This window comes from Oncorhynchus tshawytscha, unplaced genomic scaffold, assembly GCF_018296145.1.
Source record: "Oncorhynchus tshawytscha isolate Ot180627B unplaced genomic scaffold, Otsh_v2.0 Un_contig_3761_pilon_pilon, whole genome shotgun sequence".
NCBI lineage: Eukaryota > Metazoa > Chordata > Actinopteri > Salmoniformes > Salmonidae > Oncorhynchus > Oncorhynchus tshawytscha.
In genome coordinates, this window is record NW_024609794.1 from 468,460 (window position 1) to 487,102 (window position 18,643).

Genomic DNA, 18,643 nt, shown 5'->3' on the forward strand with positions numbered 1-18,643 from the left:
ACATCCACCATATCTGAAGACAGTGGGCCTGGCTTTTCTTGACGGACTACAATTTGATTGATGTGGTGTTTTTACTGTGTCATAACACTAAACACAGACAGAATGGTCACCGCCATTTTACATTAACATAGTGCAGGAGCAGATAGGATCACAGTAGTGGAATGGGGTAGTGGGTTTTTAATGAGTGTAGAGTTAGTTGGAATGGTATTTTTGGGGGGTATATATTTTTTGGGGGTATAGAACATTTATTTGATGTTTTTTCCATTTTGTAAGACAAAGTATAATGGAATATATATTATCATCCAGTTGGGGGCGGTAATGCCACATTTTCGATCCCAACCACCGTAAAAAAATCGAGAGGAGAAGAAGAAGAAGTTCCGGGTAGGCGTGGACCATTCTTCAGAATAACGAAGGCGTTAGAACTGTGCTGTCAAGACGATAACCGTTGTATGTATTACTACAGGTATGTCTTTGCACGTTTCTACTTTCTAATATCGAAAGAACATGTCATAACATGGTAGGTAACAAATCCGTAACAGAGGTTGTTATGTTTTTTTGTGTGTGTGTGTCAAACCGAGTGAGAGAAGAACGTGAACAAATATTTTACATGTCACATAGCTAGAGATTTGGGGTTTGTCTTTTTGAATGTACTGTACGTTATTTCAAGGTAATTTAATAAAGAATCAATTTAATTGAGATGTTATTGGTTTTTTTGTTAAAAAAAGGCTCACGAGCATGTAAAATGGCGGTGACCATTCTGTCTGTGTTTAGTGTTATGACACAGTAAAAACACCACATCAATCAAATTGTAGTCCGTCAAGAAAAACTCCTGTGAAAATGTGTATTTTAGACGAAAATCTGTGCTTTTCTCCTAAACAACTGCCATTAACACAACTTTCTAATGATTGAGAAAAATGTAGGATATTCTGCCACCATTATTTTGTAAGGATTGAGCATCTGAAATCAGAATAGAAATACCTTTTTATCAGTAAAATCACTGTGGAAGCCCTAAACATATTATAACCTAAGTAATAATTGCATTGTTTGCACTATAATCTGTTAGTTCATATGCCTTGCCCCTGTGGTATATAGGCTTAAGGCCTAGACAATAAGACGCAGTGACAATAAATTCAGCCACACCTTTGTTTCATTACAATACCGGAGAGCAACATCTGTCCAGTTGAAGTCTACAAAACATATTGCATGTAACAAACAGTTATATGACCGACAGCATGGTCAAGCAAAGTAATGTTTCATACATTTTTGGACGACTAAACAACTATTGATTTAGAACCATGGAGAGTTACAGCAAGTCACAAAGAAAACAGGAGCTGCCTCCACTATTCCAGCACCATTTCAACTTCAACATTTCTACATCACCTATGCTTAGTCTAATAAAGTGATAACTAAAAGATACCCAAAACGATTTAGTCCAATCAACATAAGCTAAATATGTTGTGGCTGTCCATGGCACTGGTTTGTGTGTGTGTGTGTGTGTGTGTATGCGCGCGCAAGTAGAAAACATGTTGACTCACCCTACTTGTAGAGAAACGCCAATGCTATCCAACTCTTTCATGTTTCCTAAATGGTCTAGAACTCTGTCATACAGTACACGCTTTAAGTTTTTTGATGTCCTAGGCTACCTGGCTAAAATGCTTGCTCACTAGGCTTTCATGGGCAACAATGCGCCAGGCCAGCTAGGTAACATTAGCATACTACAGTGCATTGGAAAGTATTCAGACCCCTTGACTTTTTCCACATTTTATTACGTTACAGCCGTAAAAAAAAAGTGATCTACACACAATACCCCATAATAACAAAGCAAAAATAGTTTATTTTAAATTAGTTTAGTTTTTTTAAACAACAGATACCTTATTTACATAAATCATCAGACCCTTTACTCAGTACTTTGTTGAAACACCTTTGGCAGCGATTACAGCATTGAGTCTTGGGTATGAAGCTACAAGCTTGGCACATCTGTATTTGGGGAGTTTCTCCCATTGTTCTCTGCAGATCCTCTCAAGCTCTGTCAGGTTGGATGTAGGGTGTGGCTGCACAGCTATTTTCAGGTCTCTCCAGAGATGTTAGATCGGGTTCAAATCTGGGTTCTGCTTTGGCCACTCAAGGACATTGAGACTTGCCCCGAAGCAACTCCTGCATTGTGTTGGCTGTGTGCTTCAGGTCGTTGTCCTGTTGGAATGTGAACCGGTTTTCATCAAGGAACAGGTTTTCATCAAGGATCTCTCTGTACTTTGCATTGTTAATCTTTTCCTCGATCCTGACTAGTCTCCCAGTCCCCTGATGCTGAAAAATATGCCCACAGCATGATGCTTCACCATAGGGATGGTGCCAGGTGTCCTCCAGATATGATGCCAGAACAGCTTCAATGCGTCTTGGCATAGATTCTACAAGTGTCTGGAACTTCCTGTGTGGAAGCACTTCATGCTTTCAATATACTTTGTATCCCTCATTTATTCAAAATGTTTCCTTTATTACATATAAAATGGACAGAGTTATTGCTTGAGTTGCAATACAAAATGGAAAATAAAGTTGCGGATAAAGTTTGGAATGACACAATTTCATGCGTACAACATCTAAAGACCTGTATCACTATCCTTAGAGCTTTGTAGTCTCTATAAAAGGACGAATTTGGGTGTTTTTGTGCCGCCTTTGTTGATGTTTTTTCCGTGGCCCCATACTGCTACACAGCAGTATCGTCAAATTCACATGTTGTCATTCCTACTGCCTCTGATCTGGCAGACCCACTAAACACCCTAAACACTCACTAAACACACATGCATTTTTAAATGATATCTTAGTGTTGGAGTGTGCCCCCGGCTAACCGTAAATGAAATAAAACAACTGGAAAATCATGCCATCTGGTTTGTTTAAAGTTTCGCCTTTGCAGAAATCGCTGGTTGCAAAAATGTGAATAGTTCACCTAATTTCAGTTTGTGGCAAAACGAGCAGCCATGGTGTAGAGAATCATTGTACCATCTAAACCACTGTGAAATATATTTTCCATAACCAAAAATAATGTATATTCAGTTGTTTGACGCTGGTGTACAGTACAAGACTGAAAGTAAAGGACTCAAAAACACAGAAATGGCACACATAGAATGTATCTACTCCTTCTTAGACTTGCTTTCAATGAGACTGAAAGATCTATAACTCACAAATGAGCATTTGGTCAGGTTGCCCAAAAAGTTACATATTGTTGCTTTGATATAAGGAATTTGATCTATAGCATTTACTTTTAGCCAGAAGAGGACTGGCCACCCCTCATAGCCTGGTTCCTCTCTAGGTTTCTTCCTAGGTTTTGGACTTTCTATGGAGTTTTTTCTAGCCAACGTGCTTCAACACCTGCATTGCTTGCTGTTTGGGGTTTTAGGCTGGGTTTCTGTACAGCACTTTGAGATATCAGCTGATATACGAAGGGCTATATAAATAAATTTGATTTGATTTTACTCAAGTATGACCATTTAGTTATTTTTCCACCACTGACGATGTGGTTTTTGAGTGAAAATATAAAATGAAGACAAGGTTATTCAGTAAAATAGTACATAGTCCTGCCTAAAACAAACTGCAACCTTGTACTAAATGTTTTTTTGAGTCAGTTATGCATTTATATTCATTTATTTAATCTACTATAGGTTACATGTACTTACTTTGTCATTTAAAATGTGCACTTTGTCTAATGTAAATGAATGAATGTTTTGTTGTCAATGTTTAGCTGCCTGATCTATTGAAATTAGATAAGTGATTAAGAAGTGTTAGTTTTTTACACGGTTTATTTAGAACCGAACAGACAACTAGTCAAAGCTCCAAACAAATATATTCACCCACTGGGTCAAACAGCTGCATAAGACAGATATGTTTACACAAACTCCTTGTCCATCTAGACAGACAACTCATCTCTGTTGCTAGGCAGGAACTTAAGTGGTTCCTCTCATTGGTGTAGTCATGGCCCTGCCTCCTATGTGTGTATGTCATAGGAGTGTTCCTTCATCTGACCTGACCTCGGCCCACATTCCTCACTCCTCCCTAATCCACGGCTATACAACCTTATCAGTGGCTGAAACTAGACCGTTGCCCTTCTCCTCTCCATATGATACATGAGATTTAACCATAACATGTTCTGACAGAATGTAAACCTTCTGTACTCCCCTTTCTCCCTCAGTACATTTGCATACACCCAGTTCTAATATGTTAATATGAATGAGGATATTTCAAGTTAGAACCCAAGAGAATAAATATAATGTATTTTTAGAGAATAGAGAAAGCGCCAGAACTGTCAAGTAAATAACTTTTTTGTGTCTGTTTCTCTTTATTACTACAGCCCGACTCAGATTAAGTCCGAGGCCAGTAACATCAACAGTGAGGACAAACCCAGCCTGCCTCTCTCCTTTCACACTGAGTCCAAACGTACAGTCACTGGGTCCTGATTGTGACAGTTGAGACCAGTTTGCACTGCAGGATCCAGAGATGGCATCAGTGAAGCTGGAAGACTGCAGTCAAACACTGGAGCTGGATGTCAACATTAAAGATGAAGAAGAGGAGGAGAAGATTGGGACATCTGTTTCTCATGGTAAGAGCAGGTTCTGTCTATAAGTTATCTTCAGAAGTTAGACCTCCACAAGTTATGACCCAGTCTGTTGCTAGGTTGAATTCTGTAATTCAACATCACACATCCCTGAACAACTGGTCTATCTGGAGTGATCAGAGAGTAGACTAAAGAAGTGAAGTAGACAAACTGACAGTGTTTTGAAGTTGTATGAAATGAGTCTGTGTAGTTACTAGGCTTGGGTGGTATACTGTATACCAGGGTATTTGGAAAACGCCACGGGATGGTTTTTCAATATCGTTGAAACTATTTATTTGATAAAAAAAAGCTAATATTTGTATAAAGGCTCCAAGGTCATCCTTGGAGCCTTTTTCCTCACTAGGTTTCTTCCTATAGGTTCCTCCCTTCTAGGGAAATTTTCCTAGAAACTGAGCTTCTACATCTGCGTTGCTTGCTGTTTGGGGTAAAAAAGGGCTTCTTAAAATACATTTGATTGATATGTACAGTTGAAGTTGGAAGTTTACATACACCTTAGCCAAATACATTTAAACTCCGTTTTTCACAATTCCTGACAATTAATCCAAGTACAAATTCCCTGTCTTAGTTCAGTTAGGATCACCACTTTATTTTAAGAATGTGAAATGTCAGAATAGTAGTAGAGAGAATGATTTATTTTAGCTATTATTTATTTCATCACATTCCCAGTGGGTCAGAAGTTTACATACACTCAACTAGTATTTGATAGCATTGCCTTTAAATTGTTTAACTTGGGTCAAATGTTTCGGGTAGCCTTCCACAAGCTTCCCACAATAAGTTGTGTATATTTTGGCCCATTCCTCCTGACAGAGCTGGTGTACCTGAGTCAGGTTTGTAGGCCTTGCTCGCACATGCTTTTTCAGTTCTGCCCACACATTTTCTATGGGATTGAGGTCAGGGCTTTGTGATGGCCACTCCAATACCTTGACTTTGTTGTCCTTAAGCCATTTTGCCACAACTTTGGAAGTATGCTTGGGGTCATTGTCCATTTGGAAGACCCATTTGCGACCAAGCTTTAATTAAATTCCTGACTGATGTCTTGAGATGTTGCTTCAATATATCCACATAATTTTCAAATCCTCATGATGCCATCTATTTTGTGAAGTGCACGAGTCCCTCCTGCAGCAAAGCACCCCCACAACATGATGCTGCCACCCCCGTGCTTCACGGTTGGGATGGTGTTCTTCGGCTTGCAAGCCTCCCCCGGTTTCCTCCAAACATTAGGATGGTCATTATGGCCAACAGTTCCATTTTTGTTTCATCAGACCAGAGGACATTTCTCCAAAAAGTACGATCTGCTTCTTCCTTGCTGAGCGGCCTTTCAGGTTATGTCGATATAGGACTCGTTTTACTGTGGATATACAGTGGGGCAGAAAGTATTTAGTCAGACACCAATTGTGCAAGTTCTCCCACTTAAAAAGATGAGAGAGGCCTGTAATTTTCATCATAGGTACACTTCAACCATGACAGACAAAATGAGAAAACAAAATCCAGAAAATCACATTGTAGGATTTTTAATGAATTTATTTGCAAATTATGGTGGAAAATAAGTATTTGGTTACCTACAAACAAGCAAGATTTCTGCAACACTTGAATAATTAGCGTAAACAATAAATAACCCGTTCCATTTCAGAAATTGCTTTCACATGTGTGACTGTTTTTAGTCTTTGCTGTAATAAAGGCATAACATATATATATATTTTTTTACAACAGGCTCACCGGTCCGCTTATAATTTATTTAGTGTTGTTTACATTGTTGCAAACGGTCAGAAAAAGGATATTGTAATCTAACAGCACCTGTTTGGCCCACATAATATGCCGACAGCGTTTGCTCCTTTCCTCATTTGTCTTGATCTCCAGTATTTTCCATAACTAGTCACATGTATTCCATATATCTGACTTCCCCTTTCCCTCCTGAGCAACCAGTAAACATTCTCCTGTTTCGAGTTTGCCATGTCCTCCTCATCAATTTTGCTGTTATGATGTTCTGAGTTTGTTTATGTGATTATGATATGCTATAGGTTAGGCCCTATTGGTCATGTGCATGCGATGCATACATATCTCTCATAAATAGAGCAAGTATTGAGGGAATAGGGAATGTTTTTCCTAAACAAATGAGGGATTTCGGCAACAGAACTTTTCAGTCAGAAATGGGTGTTATTATGTTGCAGCTTCAGCAACACGGACAGCGCAATAAACACTTTTGATGTTCTGTGGTGGTCGGTGCAGCAGGGAGGAGAGTGAGACAATGGGTGCTAGTCACAGTCACTCACTGTTTATAAAACGTCTGAGCCCGGCACAATCAAATCACTTGCGGTCGGACTCCCTCTAGTCATTTGTGTGTCTGAAATATTTCATCAAACAGTGCGCTTAAACCATCAGACAAGCTCAGTGCATGTGGTTGATTTGATTAAAACACACAAGATGTGTCTATATAGTGCATTCGGAAAGTATTCAGACCCTTTGACTTTTTACACATTTTGTTAGATTACAGCCTTATTCTAAAATGGATTAATAAATAAATAAATAAAAAGCCTCATCAATCTACACACAATAACCCACACGGACAAAGCGAAAACAGGTGAAGACATTTATGCTAATTTAAAAACAAAAATACCTTATTTGCACAAGTATTCAGACCCTTAGCTATGAGGCTCAGTTGCATCCTGTTTCCATTGATCAACCCTGAGATGTTTCTACAACTTGATTGGAGTCCACCTGTGGTAAATTCAATTGAGTGGGCACATGTCTATGCAAGGTCCCACAGTTGACAGTGTATGTCAGAGCAAAAACCAAAGCCACTCCTCAGTTAAAGGCACATGAAATCCGTCTTGGAGTTGGCCGAAAGGCACCTAAAGACTCTCAGACCATGGGAAACAAGATTCTCTGGTCTGATGATACCAAGATTGAAGTCTTTGGCCTGAATGCCAAACGTCACGTCTGGAGGAAACCTGGCACCATCCTTCCGTGCACCTTCCAACAGAACAACGACCCTAAGCATACAGTCAAGACAACACAGGAGTGGCTTCGGGACAAGTCTCTCAATGTCCTTGAGTTGCCCAGACAGAGCACGGATTTGAACCTGATCGAAAATCTTTGGAGAGACCTGAAAATAGCTGTCCAATCTGACAGAGCTTGAGAGGACCTGCAGAGAAGAATGAGAGAAACTCCCCAAATACAGGTGCTTGTAGCGTCATACTGAAGAAGACTCGAGTCTGTAATAGCTGTCCAAGGTGCTTCAGCAAAGTACTGAGTTAAGAGTCTGAATTAGTGATGCACCGATATGACATTTTTGGCCAATACCGCTATTCGATATTTTCTTTTCCCATAAAAAAGATACCGATAACCAATATTTAAATTTTTTGTGGCCTTTTAAACAACAAGCTTTGGACGCAGCGGTCCAAAGCACTGCATCTCAGTGCAAGAGTCGTAACAACATTCCCTGGTTCGAATCCAGGCTGTATCACATCCGGCTGCGCACAATTGGCCTTGTGTTGTCTGGGCAGTCATTGTAAATAAGAATTTGTTCTTAACTGACTTGCCTAGTTAAATAAAAGGTTTTACACACACACACACACACACACACACACACACACACACACACCAACAAGTTATTTTATTGGCATTTAAGTATGTCCCCATTACCAGTAAAACATCATCAAAACCTATTTCTTTCACTTACTTGCTGTGCTGTTTCGTTGTTCAGTCGTTTAATTCGCAACCAGGATTTCTATGGAACGCTGTTTGGGTTTTTGCGTGTCAAATAAGATACACATCAAATAACACTATTTGACGTGTCAAATAATCTTGTTGACCAATCAGGACCTGAATATGACTGCACATCACAATAATTTTACACATTCATAAATGTTTTACATAGTGTAATCAATGTGTAATAACTATCACTCGTATTTCATATGTCACAACGATTCATTGATAGGTATGCTGATAGCTATGATGCTGGTAAAGTTGTCTCGCGCAGGTACAGTGCTGGTCAGAAAGAAAAAAGCCAGCTAGCTCATGGATGCAAACAATGTTCTTCCCCAAAAACATTGCAAAGCGACATCTGTTTCAGTAGCTAAAGTTAGCTAGCTAACTATATAGCTAGGTGTCATCTAAAATAACCCTAATTTATAAGACTGTTCTTATTTGATTAATGGTGGTCGGACCCATCTATGTGTAGCTAGCCACAATAAGGATTAGCCACAATAGTGGACTTTGTGGTTAGCCTTCAAAATAAAGGTATGGCATAATTCTACTATTTGTATTAATTTGCATCACTGTCAATGACATACTTTTATTTTGTAGGCAAACCGCAAAGTTCACTATTGTGCCTAATCCTTATTGTAGCTAGCTTCACAACACATAACCCGGTTTTATAACGTTAGCTTTGGGCAACAGGGTTAAGTAGCTGGCTAGCTATTTATTTTCATGAACTGAAGTTCAATTTAATAGGCGAACCACAAGTGACAACCTAGCTAATACCTAGCTAGGATTCCTAAATTATTGCTAAGAATAATGAAAAGGACTGCAGTTTCTACTGGTCATTGTTTTCAGGCTGGTTGTATTGGTGCTAACTAGGTACCAAGCTAAAGCTAGCTACCCCAGAAGTTGCGGTCGAACAAATGATGCTTTATTACCAACACGGTAATAAACACATCGTTTGTGGCCGGTGTTTGTTTGTTAGCGGTGTTTGCTTGTTAGCGGTGTTTGCTTGTTAGACTTTTTTGTACAGCTTTAACAGTGCTACTGTATAATTTTTGATACGCAAAGACTCAAATGGCGTTCCATAGTATGTATGTCGAGAAGCTAATAGCAGTGACTCTATTACTGTGTAACTCCGGTAGGGCAGCATCCTGAAAAATAGCGCACTTGGTAGTGTGTACCGGTGCTCGACCAGTCGGCGAAAGCCAACATCACCCACGACAGAGAACGATTCATTGTCAAGGGCAATGAATTCCATTATCTTGGCTTTAATGGATTTAGCCATTAAGTTGTCTCACTGAAATGTTCTTACTCTTTCAAATGACTGCTCGACTTGTTGACAGCTCGATCCACACAGCAGACATTGTGTGGGCTAGGTTAGGAATGCTGTGTCGCACGTGTAGCTTCATTTTACGTGGCGTCATTACGTAGGTATGCACAGTAGCTTCATTTTACGTGGCGTCATTACGTAGGTATGCACGGTAGCTTCATTTTACGTGCCGTCATTACGTAGGTATGCACGGTAGCTTCATTTTACGTGGCGTCATTACGTAGGTATGCACGGTAGCTTCATTTTACGTGGCGTCATTACGTAGGTATGCACGGTAGCTTCATTTTAGCTTCAGCTTTTTACGTGGCGTCATTACGTAGGTATGCACGGCTTCATTTTAGCTTCTTCATGCACGGTTTCATTTTACGTGGCGTCATTACGTAGGTATGCACGGTAGCTTCATTTTACGTGGCGTCATTACGTAGGTATGCACGGTAGCTTCATTACGTAGGTATTAGCTTCATTACGTAGGTATGCACGGTAGCTTCATTTTACGTGGCGTCATTACGTAGGTATGCACGGTAGCTTTGACATTGCTTTTTAACATCGCCGTTAAACTACACATCAGGCCGATACTGATGTTGGCATTTTTCGCTAATATCGACAGATTCCGATATGTTCACCAATATACGTGCATCCCTAGTCTGAATACTTATATAAATGTGATGTTTCTGTTTTTTATTATTAATACATTTCTAAAAAACTGTTTTTGCTTTGTCATGGGGTAATATGTGTAGATTGATGAGAAAAACAAACAATGTAATCCATTTTAGATTAAGGCTGTTACGTAACAAAATGTGGAAAAAGTCTAGGAGTCTGAATAATTTCAGAATGCACTGGAGAAATACATGTTTAAACATTTTTGACCAATTGATTAGTTGTTAGAACAAACTACTCTTGGTTAACCACATATTTTTTTGTTGTTGTTGGGGACAGCCCTATTGGACTCTACAAGGTGTCGAAAGCGTTGTACAGGGAGGCTGGCCCATGTTGACTCAAATGCTTCCCACAGTTGTGTTAAGTTGGTTGGATGTCCTTTGGGTGGTGGACCGTTCTTGATACATAAGTTAAACTGTTCAGCGTCAACCTAGCAGCATTGGAGGTCTTGACACAAACCGGGGCGCCTGGCACCTACTACCATACCCCATTCAATGGCACATAAATCTTTTGTCTTGCCCATTCACCCTCTGAATTGCACACATACACAATCCATGTCTCAGCTGTTTCAAGACTTAAAAATCCTTATTTAACCTGTCTCCTCCCCTTCATCTACACTGATTTTAAAGCAGATTTAACAAGTGATATCAATAAGGGATCATAACTTGCACCTGGTCAGTCTGTCATGGAATGAGCAGGTGTTCTTAATGTTTTTCCCATTCTGCGTATGTCACAAAAACTTGACTTTTTTTCCTGGTGCTGTTCACACAGGTGACGTTGAGACATTCTCTACATCCAGAAAGCAGCAGGAAGATCACAGAACTAAGAGGTCTCACCACTGCCCACATTGTGAGGAGATTTTCCCAATGCTATCAAAGCTAAAAATACACCTGAAAATACACACAGGAGAGAATCTGTATTCCTGCACTGACTGTGGGAAGAGCTTCACAACATCAAGGGCTCTGACAGTTCATCAGAGAGTGCACACAGGAGAGAAGACTTACTCCTGCTCCGACTGTGAAAAGAGGTTCTACCGACTGGATAAGTTAAATAGGCACCAACTAATACACACAGGAGAAAAGTCTTACTTCTGCTCTGACTGTGGGAATTGTTTCGCCCAATTTAATACCTTAAAATCTCACCAGCGTATGCACACAGGAGAGAAGCCTTACTCCTGCTCTGACTGTGGGAAGAGTTTCTCTCAACTGGGAAGCTTACAAACACACCAACGTATTCATACGGGAGAGAAGCCTTACTTCTGTTCTGACTGTGGGAAGAGCTTTAGAACATCAGGGGCTCTGACAGTTCATCAGAGCGTGCACACTGGAGAGAAGCCTTACTCCTGCTCTGACTGTGGGTGCAGATTCTCTCAACGGAGAAACTTAAAAAACCACCAACATATACACACAGGAGAGAAGCCTTACTCTTGCTCTGACTGTGTAAAATGCTTCACAACATCATATGAGCTAACAGTTCACCGGAGAACACACACAGGAGAGAATCCTTACTTCTGCTCTGACTGTGGGAAGAGTTTCTCCCTATTGGATACCTTAATCAAACATGAACGTATACATACAGGAGAAAAGCCTTACTCCTGCTCTGACTGTGGGAAGAGTTTCTCTCAACAGAGTAACTTAAAAAGACACCAACGTTCACATACAGGAGAAAAGCCTTACTCCTGCTCAGACTGTGAAAAGAGTTTTTCCCAATTGGATAAGTTAAATAGTCACAAGCGAATACACACAGGAGAGAAGCCTTACTCCTGCTCTGACTGTGGGCAAAATTTCTCTCAACACAGCAGCTTAAAGAAACACCAACGTATACACACAGGAGAAAAGCCTTACTTCTGCTCTGACTGTGGAAAATGCTTCACAACATCATCTGAGCTAACAGTTCACCAGAGAACACACACAGGAGAGAAGCCTTACTTCTGCTCTGACTGTGGAAAATGCTTCAAAACATCATCTGAGGTAACAGTTCACTGGAGAACGCACACGGGAGAAAAGCCTTACTCCTGCGCTGAATGTGGGAAGAGTTTCTCTCAACAGAGCAACTTAAAAAAACACCAATGTTTACATGCAGGAGAAAAGCCTCACTTCTGCTCTGACTGTGGGAATTGTTTTACCCAATTATATACCTTAACATGTCACAAGCGTATACATACAGGAGAAAAGCCTTACTCCTGCTCTGACTGTGGGAAAAATTTCTCTCAACACAGCAGCTTAAAGAAACACCAACGTATACACAAAGGAGAAAAGCCTCATCAGTTCTCTCAGACCAGCTAAGATTAAAGTCCATCACTTAATTCTCATGTCATAAAGCAAGTGGTAACACTGAATTGGATCCTATTGTTTCTCACTGTGAGAACTGTGCAGAGGAAATGGAGAATTAGAGAATGTTAGCCTCTCTTTACTAATCAGTGTACACCTGGTCAGTTTTGGTGTGTTTTGTTAGCTTCTACTGTAAAGATATTGAGATGACCTTGGATTTGTCCTTAAGGTTGAATAACCTCTGCGGTTTCTCTTGTTGAAAATACGGAGTCTGATGGTTGACCTGGTAGTGCTGCTTCCCTCTGCAGTTCTCTGTGGGAATAAGCTAGTAGACACAACATGTATCAGATAGAGATGGTGTGAGGATCAGTTTTCACCTTTTGTTTGGGTGGATATATTTTTTTTGACTACTAAGGGACTGTAAGGTATTTATAATAAGGGATACCTGGAGAAAATCATCTCTCTCTAAAATGGAAATGGATGGCCCTCCCTTCAGTTAAATATATTTTTACCTGACCCTCCCTGAACACTTGACAACAACAAAAAACAAGTGACCCTCCACTATACCCAAAATAATAATTTAAATATGAAGTGGATTGCAGAGAACATGCCTACTACTGTTTACCTTCACTCCTTGGACAGACCAGAGTCTTAGATATGCCGTTTTAGAAACTGTTCTTCGTTTTGTAAGCGTTACATGGCAAAGCAGCCAGAAGGTTGTGGTTTTGCATAACACCGTGGATAAGGGTAGGGGTGAACATACAGGTCCCTCCACTAATATTGGGACACTTGGTAAATATGAGCAAATCGGGCTGTGAAAAAAATGTGTTTGCTGTTTATCCTCTTGGTGTTTCATTCAAAATATTTACAAAAATTGAACCTTTTAATTCAAGTAAAATGATTGAAAAAAATACATGTGAAATAAATGTTTTTCTTCAAAACATGTGTTGCACAATTATTGGCACCCCTAGAAATTATTATGAGTAAAATCTAACTGAAGTATATTTCCATTCATATTTTACGTTCTTAAGTTCACCTGAGCGATTAGGAACACTTAAGTGGTAAGCCATGACTTCCTGTTTCATTGGGGTGTAAATATATGGTGACACACAGGCCAAGGTCCGATAGTCATCCATCACTATTGGAAAGATGCGATAATGTGCGACAAAAGGTTGTTGAGCTGCACATTTCCACTATCAGGGCAATAATTAAGAAATGTAAAGTTACCGGAGATGTTAACAATGGGCCTGGAAGAGGACATGTGTCTATATTGACCCCACGCACAGTGAGGAGGATGGTTCCAGTGGCAAAAAAAAATCTCCAAGGATCACAGCTGGAGAATTACAGATGTTAGTTGGGTCTTGGGGTCAGAAAGTCTCCAAAACTACGATCAGACGCCACCTACATAACCACAAGTGGTTTGGGAGTGTTGCCATAAAAACGCCTTTGCTGTCATCAAACAACAAACTCAAGCGCCTAGAGTTTGCCAAACGTTACTGGATCTTTCAATAGGACCAGGTTCTATGGTCAGATGAGACCAAAATTAGAGCTTTTTGGAAACCAACACCAGAGGTGGGATTGGTGTAGACAGAAAGATATCCATACAGAAAGTACCTCATCCCCACTGTGAAGTCTGGTGATGAGCAAGGCACTTAAGAACATATTCTTATTTAAAATGACGACCTACCCCGGCCAAATCCAGACGACTCTGGGCCAATTGTGCGCCACCCTATGGGACTCCGAATCACGTCCGGATGTGATGCAGCCTGGATTGGGAATGCCTATCCATTGCAGTGTAGCCTAGTTTTATATATACCATCCCAGCAGCGCAAAAACTAGGGAAGGGAGTCAATTTTCTTAGAAATATAACTTTGCACTGTGCTTCTCCCTGCATGGTCTTGGTATAGCCTAGGCCTATAGTATAGGCTATGGATCATGTTGGATTCTAACTACTTTATTGAACTTTGTATAGGAAAGTTACTGTGAGACGAGTATAGAAGGTGTCTGTCCAGACATGTTTTGTTCTTGCTGTGTATTAATATTTCTAAGGATGGAGGTTAAGAGCAACAGGCTAGTCTCAGTTCCTGATAAGTCAGGTTAGTTTCTGTGGAACTAGGGCAAGGAGAGAGGTGGAACTCAACATCGAGATGAGGACAACAGTTGAAGAGAGAAGAAACCTCTGGGAGGAAGGCGGCAGGGGTCCACCCCAACCACAGTCCCATCTCACACCTCTCCGCTCATGCTGCTCTGGACTCAGGCAGGGCCATCACAATGTAATAAGTAAGAGGAACAGAGACCGATTGTTTATCTTGGAAGTGGTGACTCCACCTAGTTGGAAGGTATAAATATATGCTTTGTGTGACTTGTATGTTGTATTTGCAGCTGAAGCATCCAGTGGGATGAATAAAGCTGGTTTGTGCTTTTAATAGTTGTCCATCTGCGTTTCTACTCTGTTCGTTCAGAGCTTGATATTGCGGACCCAGCAGAGAATCAGGGATGAGGGGCATCATGAGATACTATAATATGCAACTAATTCTCAAACCCTGAGCAATGAGACGTTTAATTGATTACAAATTACATGACCCTCCCCTGAATGTAATTAATTAGTTAATTAAGTTGACTAACCTTGAACGGTAAGACACGTCTGCTTGCGTCTTGATCCACTCGGGTAAACATTGAATGAACAAATATAGCAGGCTTCTTCTGCCCATGTTACATTCTTCGTAGTAATAGACGTCGAGTTGAGAGATGCCTCCGTGAAACCCACCTTGCCAGATTCTCCATTGAGTTGTCTTTGAACAGCCTCTGCCAGTTGACATTGGGTGCAAATGGGTGCATGTGTAATGAGAACTCGATCTGTTGGAATAAATTGATACAAGCGCGTATTTTAAAGAGCGCTCCATAAGCCACGCTCCAGTGGGCAGAGTTAGCACATTGGAATGTGACACGTTTTAATACAATATAAAAAGCCTCTATTTTTGCAATGGGTCCGCCATGGCTCTGTTTAGCCTAATTATGCAAATATATTTGAGATCAGTGTATTGCAGTTAATGTCTTATTTGACTTAATAAGCTAAATATATTTCAGTAGTAAACAACGAAACAATAACGAGTCCCAGACAATTCGTAATAGAACATACCAGAAAGCTTATAATCCAAATTATTGTGATCATCAGCCACCAGTGTTTGGAATACATTGACGTCATTATCACGCAGACCTTTGACAATGGTCTGTTTTGTCAACGACCTCAATTTATTCCAAAAACTGGGGTTAACCAAATGATGCCAATAATAATGATGCCAATAAGAGAATGGAGACTTTTAATTTGAAAACGTGCAGGATACCCCTTTCCGGTTTCCATGACTTGTTTTATACTGTGTAATGCTTGTTCGGGTAGCACTCCTCACAGGCCGTTCGGTGTACGCTTTCTTTGTTGGTGAGACGAAACTGCCAACATTCTGAAAGGTATTATTGTACATCAGAATTGAAACAGGACTTGTATAAGCCTAAAATGTTAGTCCGTAATCGTAACATGTTCACAGATGAAAGTTCACGTTTATGTATGGCTATTCTTACAATCCTAACAATTTAGAATGGATTTTCTTACGATCCTACGTTCAACGTTGTGGAAGATATCTGGCTCCATAGATTTATTACACATTGTATAACAAGCGATGTCACAACGTACATTACAACATTGTTTAAACATTTTATTTATAAAAGTAGAAAACAAAAACACACACAACAAAGTACATTACAACATTGTGTATCTTACAGCATTTGATTAAAAAAAGTGAAGAATTAAGAAAACCCCCCACACCATGAAAGTACCTAACATTTGATTTATAAAACCCCCAGTAAAAAATAAAAACCACACATAAGTCTAGTTTGGATTCATCATGTGTTATCATTAACCAACTACAAAACATATGTACATACAGACTGTATAAAATAAACAGCAGGCCTGTGTGTCAGCCATTCAGTCCACTATTCAGTACCCACAATGCCTATGGATAGAAACAGTCTTTAAACCACACAGATGTGTTTGAGACAGTATAGCAGTCACTCAAGTTCTCATTAAAAAAAAAGTAAAAACAGTATTGACAGCTATGGTCTAAAACAAACATAACTGACCAGTGTTTGAAATACAGTACCATTAAAGTGATCATCACACTTTTATTTAATCCATTTTAGAATAGTTCCAACGGCTGAGCCTAATATAGTGTATAAGAAGTCATACAAGAAGTTTTATAGTGAGTCATATGTTGATGAGGTAAATAATATTTGCTGGTCTTTGATGTGTAATGAGGAGCAACCAGACACTGCACTTGACACATTTATGAAATTGCTTATTCCAGTTACTAATTAGTATGCACACATTAAGAAAATGACTGTAAAAACTGTTAAATCCCTGTGGATTGCTGAGGAATTGAAAAATTGTATGGGTGAGAGGGATGAGGCAAAAGGTATGGCAATTAATCTGGCAGCCCAACTGATGGGCAAACGTATTTCAAATTAAGAAATCATGACTAAATCAAATAAAACTACACTATGAAACAAAAATAAATTATATAAAGAATCATAGTAAAAGGCTTTGGAGCACCTTAAATTAAATATTGGGAAAAAAGGCAAACTCAGCTCCATCATTCAATGAATCGGATGGCTCATTCATCCCAAAACCAACTGATATTGCCAACTACTTTAATGACTTTTTCATTGGCAAGATAAGCAAACTTATGTGTGACAGGCCAGCAGCAAACGCTGACACTACACATCCAAGTATATCTGACCACATTATGAAAGACAAGAATAGTACTTTTGAATTCCGTAAAGTCAGTTTGGAAGAGGTGAAAAAAATGATTGTTGTCTATCAACAATGACAAGCCACCAGGGTCTGACAATCTGGATGGAAAATTACTGAGGATAATAGCCAATGATAATGCCATATCTTCAATTTAAGCCTATTAGAAAGTGTGTGCCCTCAGGCCTGGAGGGAAGCTAAAGTCATTTCGCTACACAAGAAGAGTAAAGCTCCCTTTACTGGCTCGAATAACCAACCAATCAGCCTGTTATCAACCCTTAGTAAACTTCTAGAAAAAATATATATTTGACCAGATAGAGTGCAATTTCACAGTGAACAAATTTACAACAGACTTTCAGCACACTTATAGGGAAGGACACTCAACAAGCACAGCACTGACACAAATTAATGATGATTGGCTGAGAGAATTGTTTTTTTGTTTGTTTTTGAATTTTACCCCTTTTTCTCCCCAATTTCATGGTATCCAATTATTTTAGTAGCTACTATCTTGTCTCATTGCTACAACTCCATTACAGGCTCAGGAGAGACAAAGGTTGAAAGTCATGCGTTCTCCGATACACAACCCAACCAAGCCACACTGCTTCTTAACACAGCGCCATCCACCCCGGAACCAGCCCCACCAATGTGTCAGAGGAAACACCGTGCACCTGGCAACCTTGGTTAGCACACACTGCGCCCAGCCCGCCACAGGAGTCGCTGGTGCACGATGAGACAAGGATTTCCATACCGGCCAAACCCTCCCTAACCCAGACGATGCTAGGCCAATTGTGCATCGCCCCACAGACCTCCCGGTCCTGACAGAGCCTGGGCTCGAACCCAGAGTCTCTGGTGGCACAGCTGGCGCTGCACTACAGCACCCTTAACCACTGCGCCACCTGGGAGGCAGCTGAGAGAAATTGATGATAAAATGATCATGGGGACTGTTTTGTTAGACTTCAGTGCAGCTTTTGACATTATCATTCAGTCTGCTGCCGGGAAAACATATGTATTATGGCTTTACACCCCCTACTATAATGTGGATAAAGAGTTGATTATCTAACAGAACACAGAGGGTGTTCTTTAATGGAAGCCTCTCAAACATAATCCAGGTAGAATCAGGAATTCCCCAGGGCAGCTGTTTGAGTAAAGCCAGTGTGTCTATGTATGCGGATAACTCAACACTATACAACAAAGAGCTGCGGTTAGTTTCAGATAGGGTGGCAAGGAATAAGTTAGTCCTAAATATTTCCAAAACTAAAAGCATTGTATTTGGGACAAAT

General features: G+C 40.1%; 1 protein-coding gene across 1 annotated transcript; it reads left to right on the plus strand.

The window, feature by feature from the left end:
• The first annotated feature begins 360 nt into the window (after positions 1-360).
• Positions 361-14,988, plus strand: LOC112237146 (gastrula zinc finger protein XlCGF26.1-like). Its single transcript, XM_042318176.1, has 3 exons — positions 361-463; positions 4,340-4,588; positions 11,064-14,988. Exons 2-3 carry the CDS (start codon positions 4,486-4,488, stop codon positions 12,575-12,577), a joined length of 1,617 nt encoding a protein of 538 aa, XP_042174110.1. The 5' UTR covers positions 361-463; positions 4,340-4,485; the 3' UTR covers positions 12,578-14,988.
• The last annotated feature ends 3,655 nt before the right edge of the window (positions 14,989-18,643 follow it).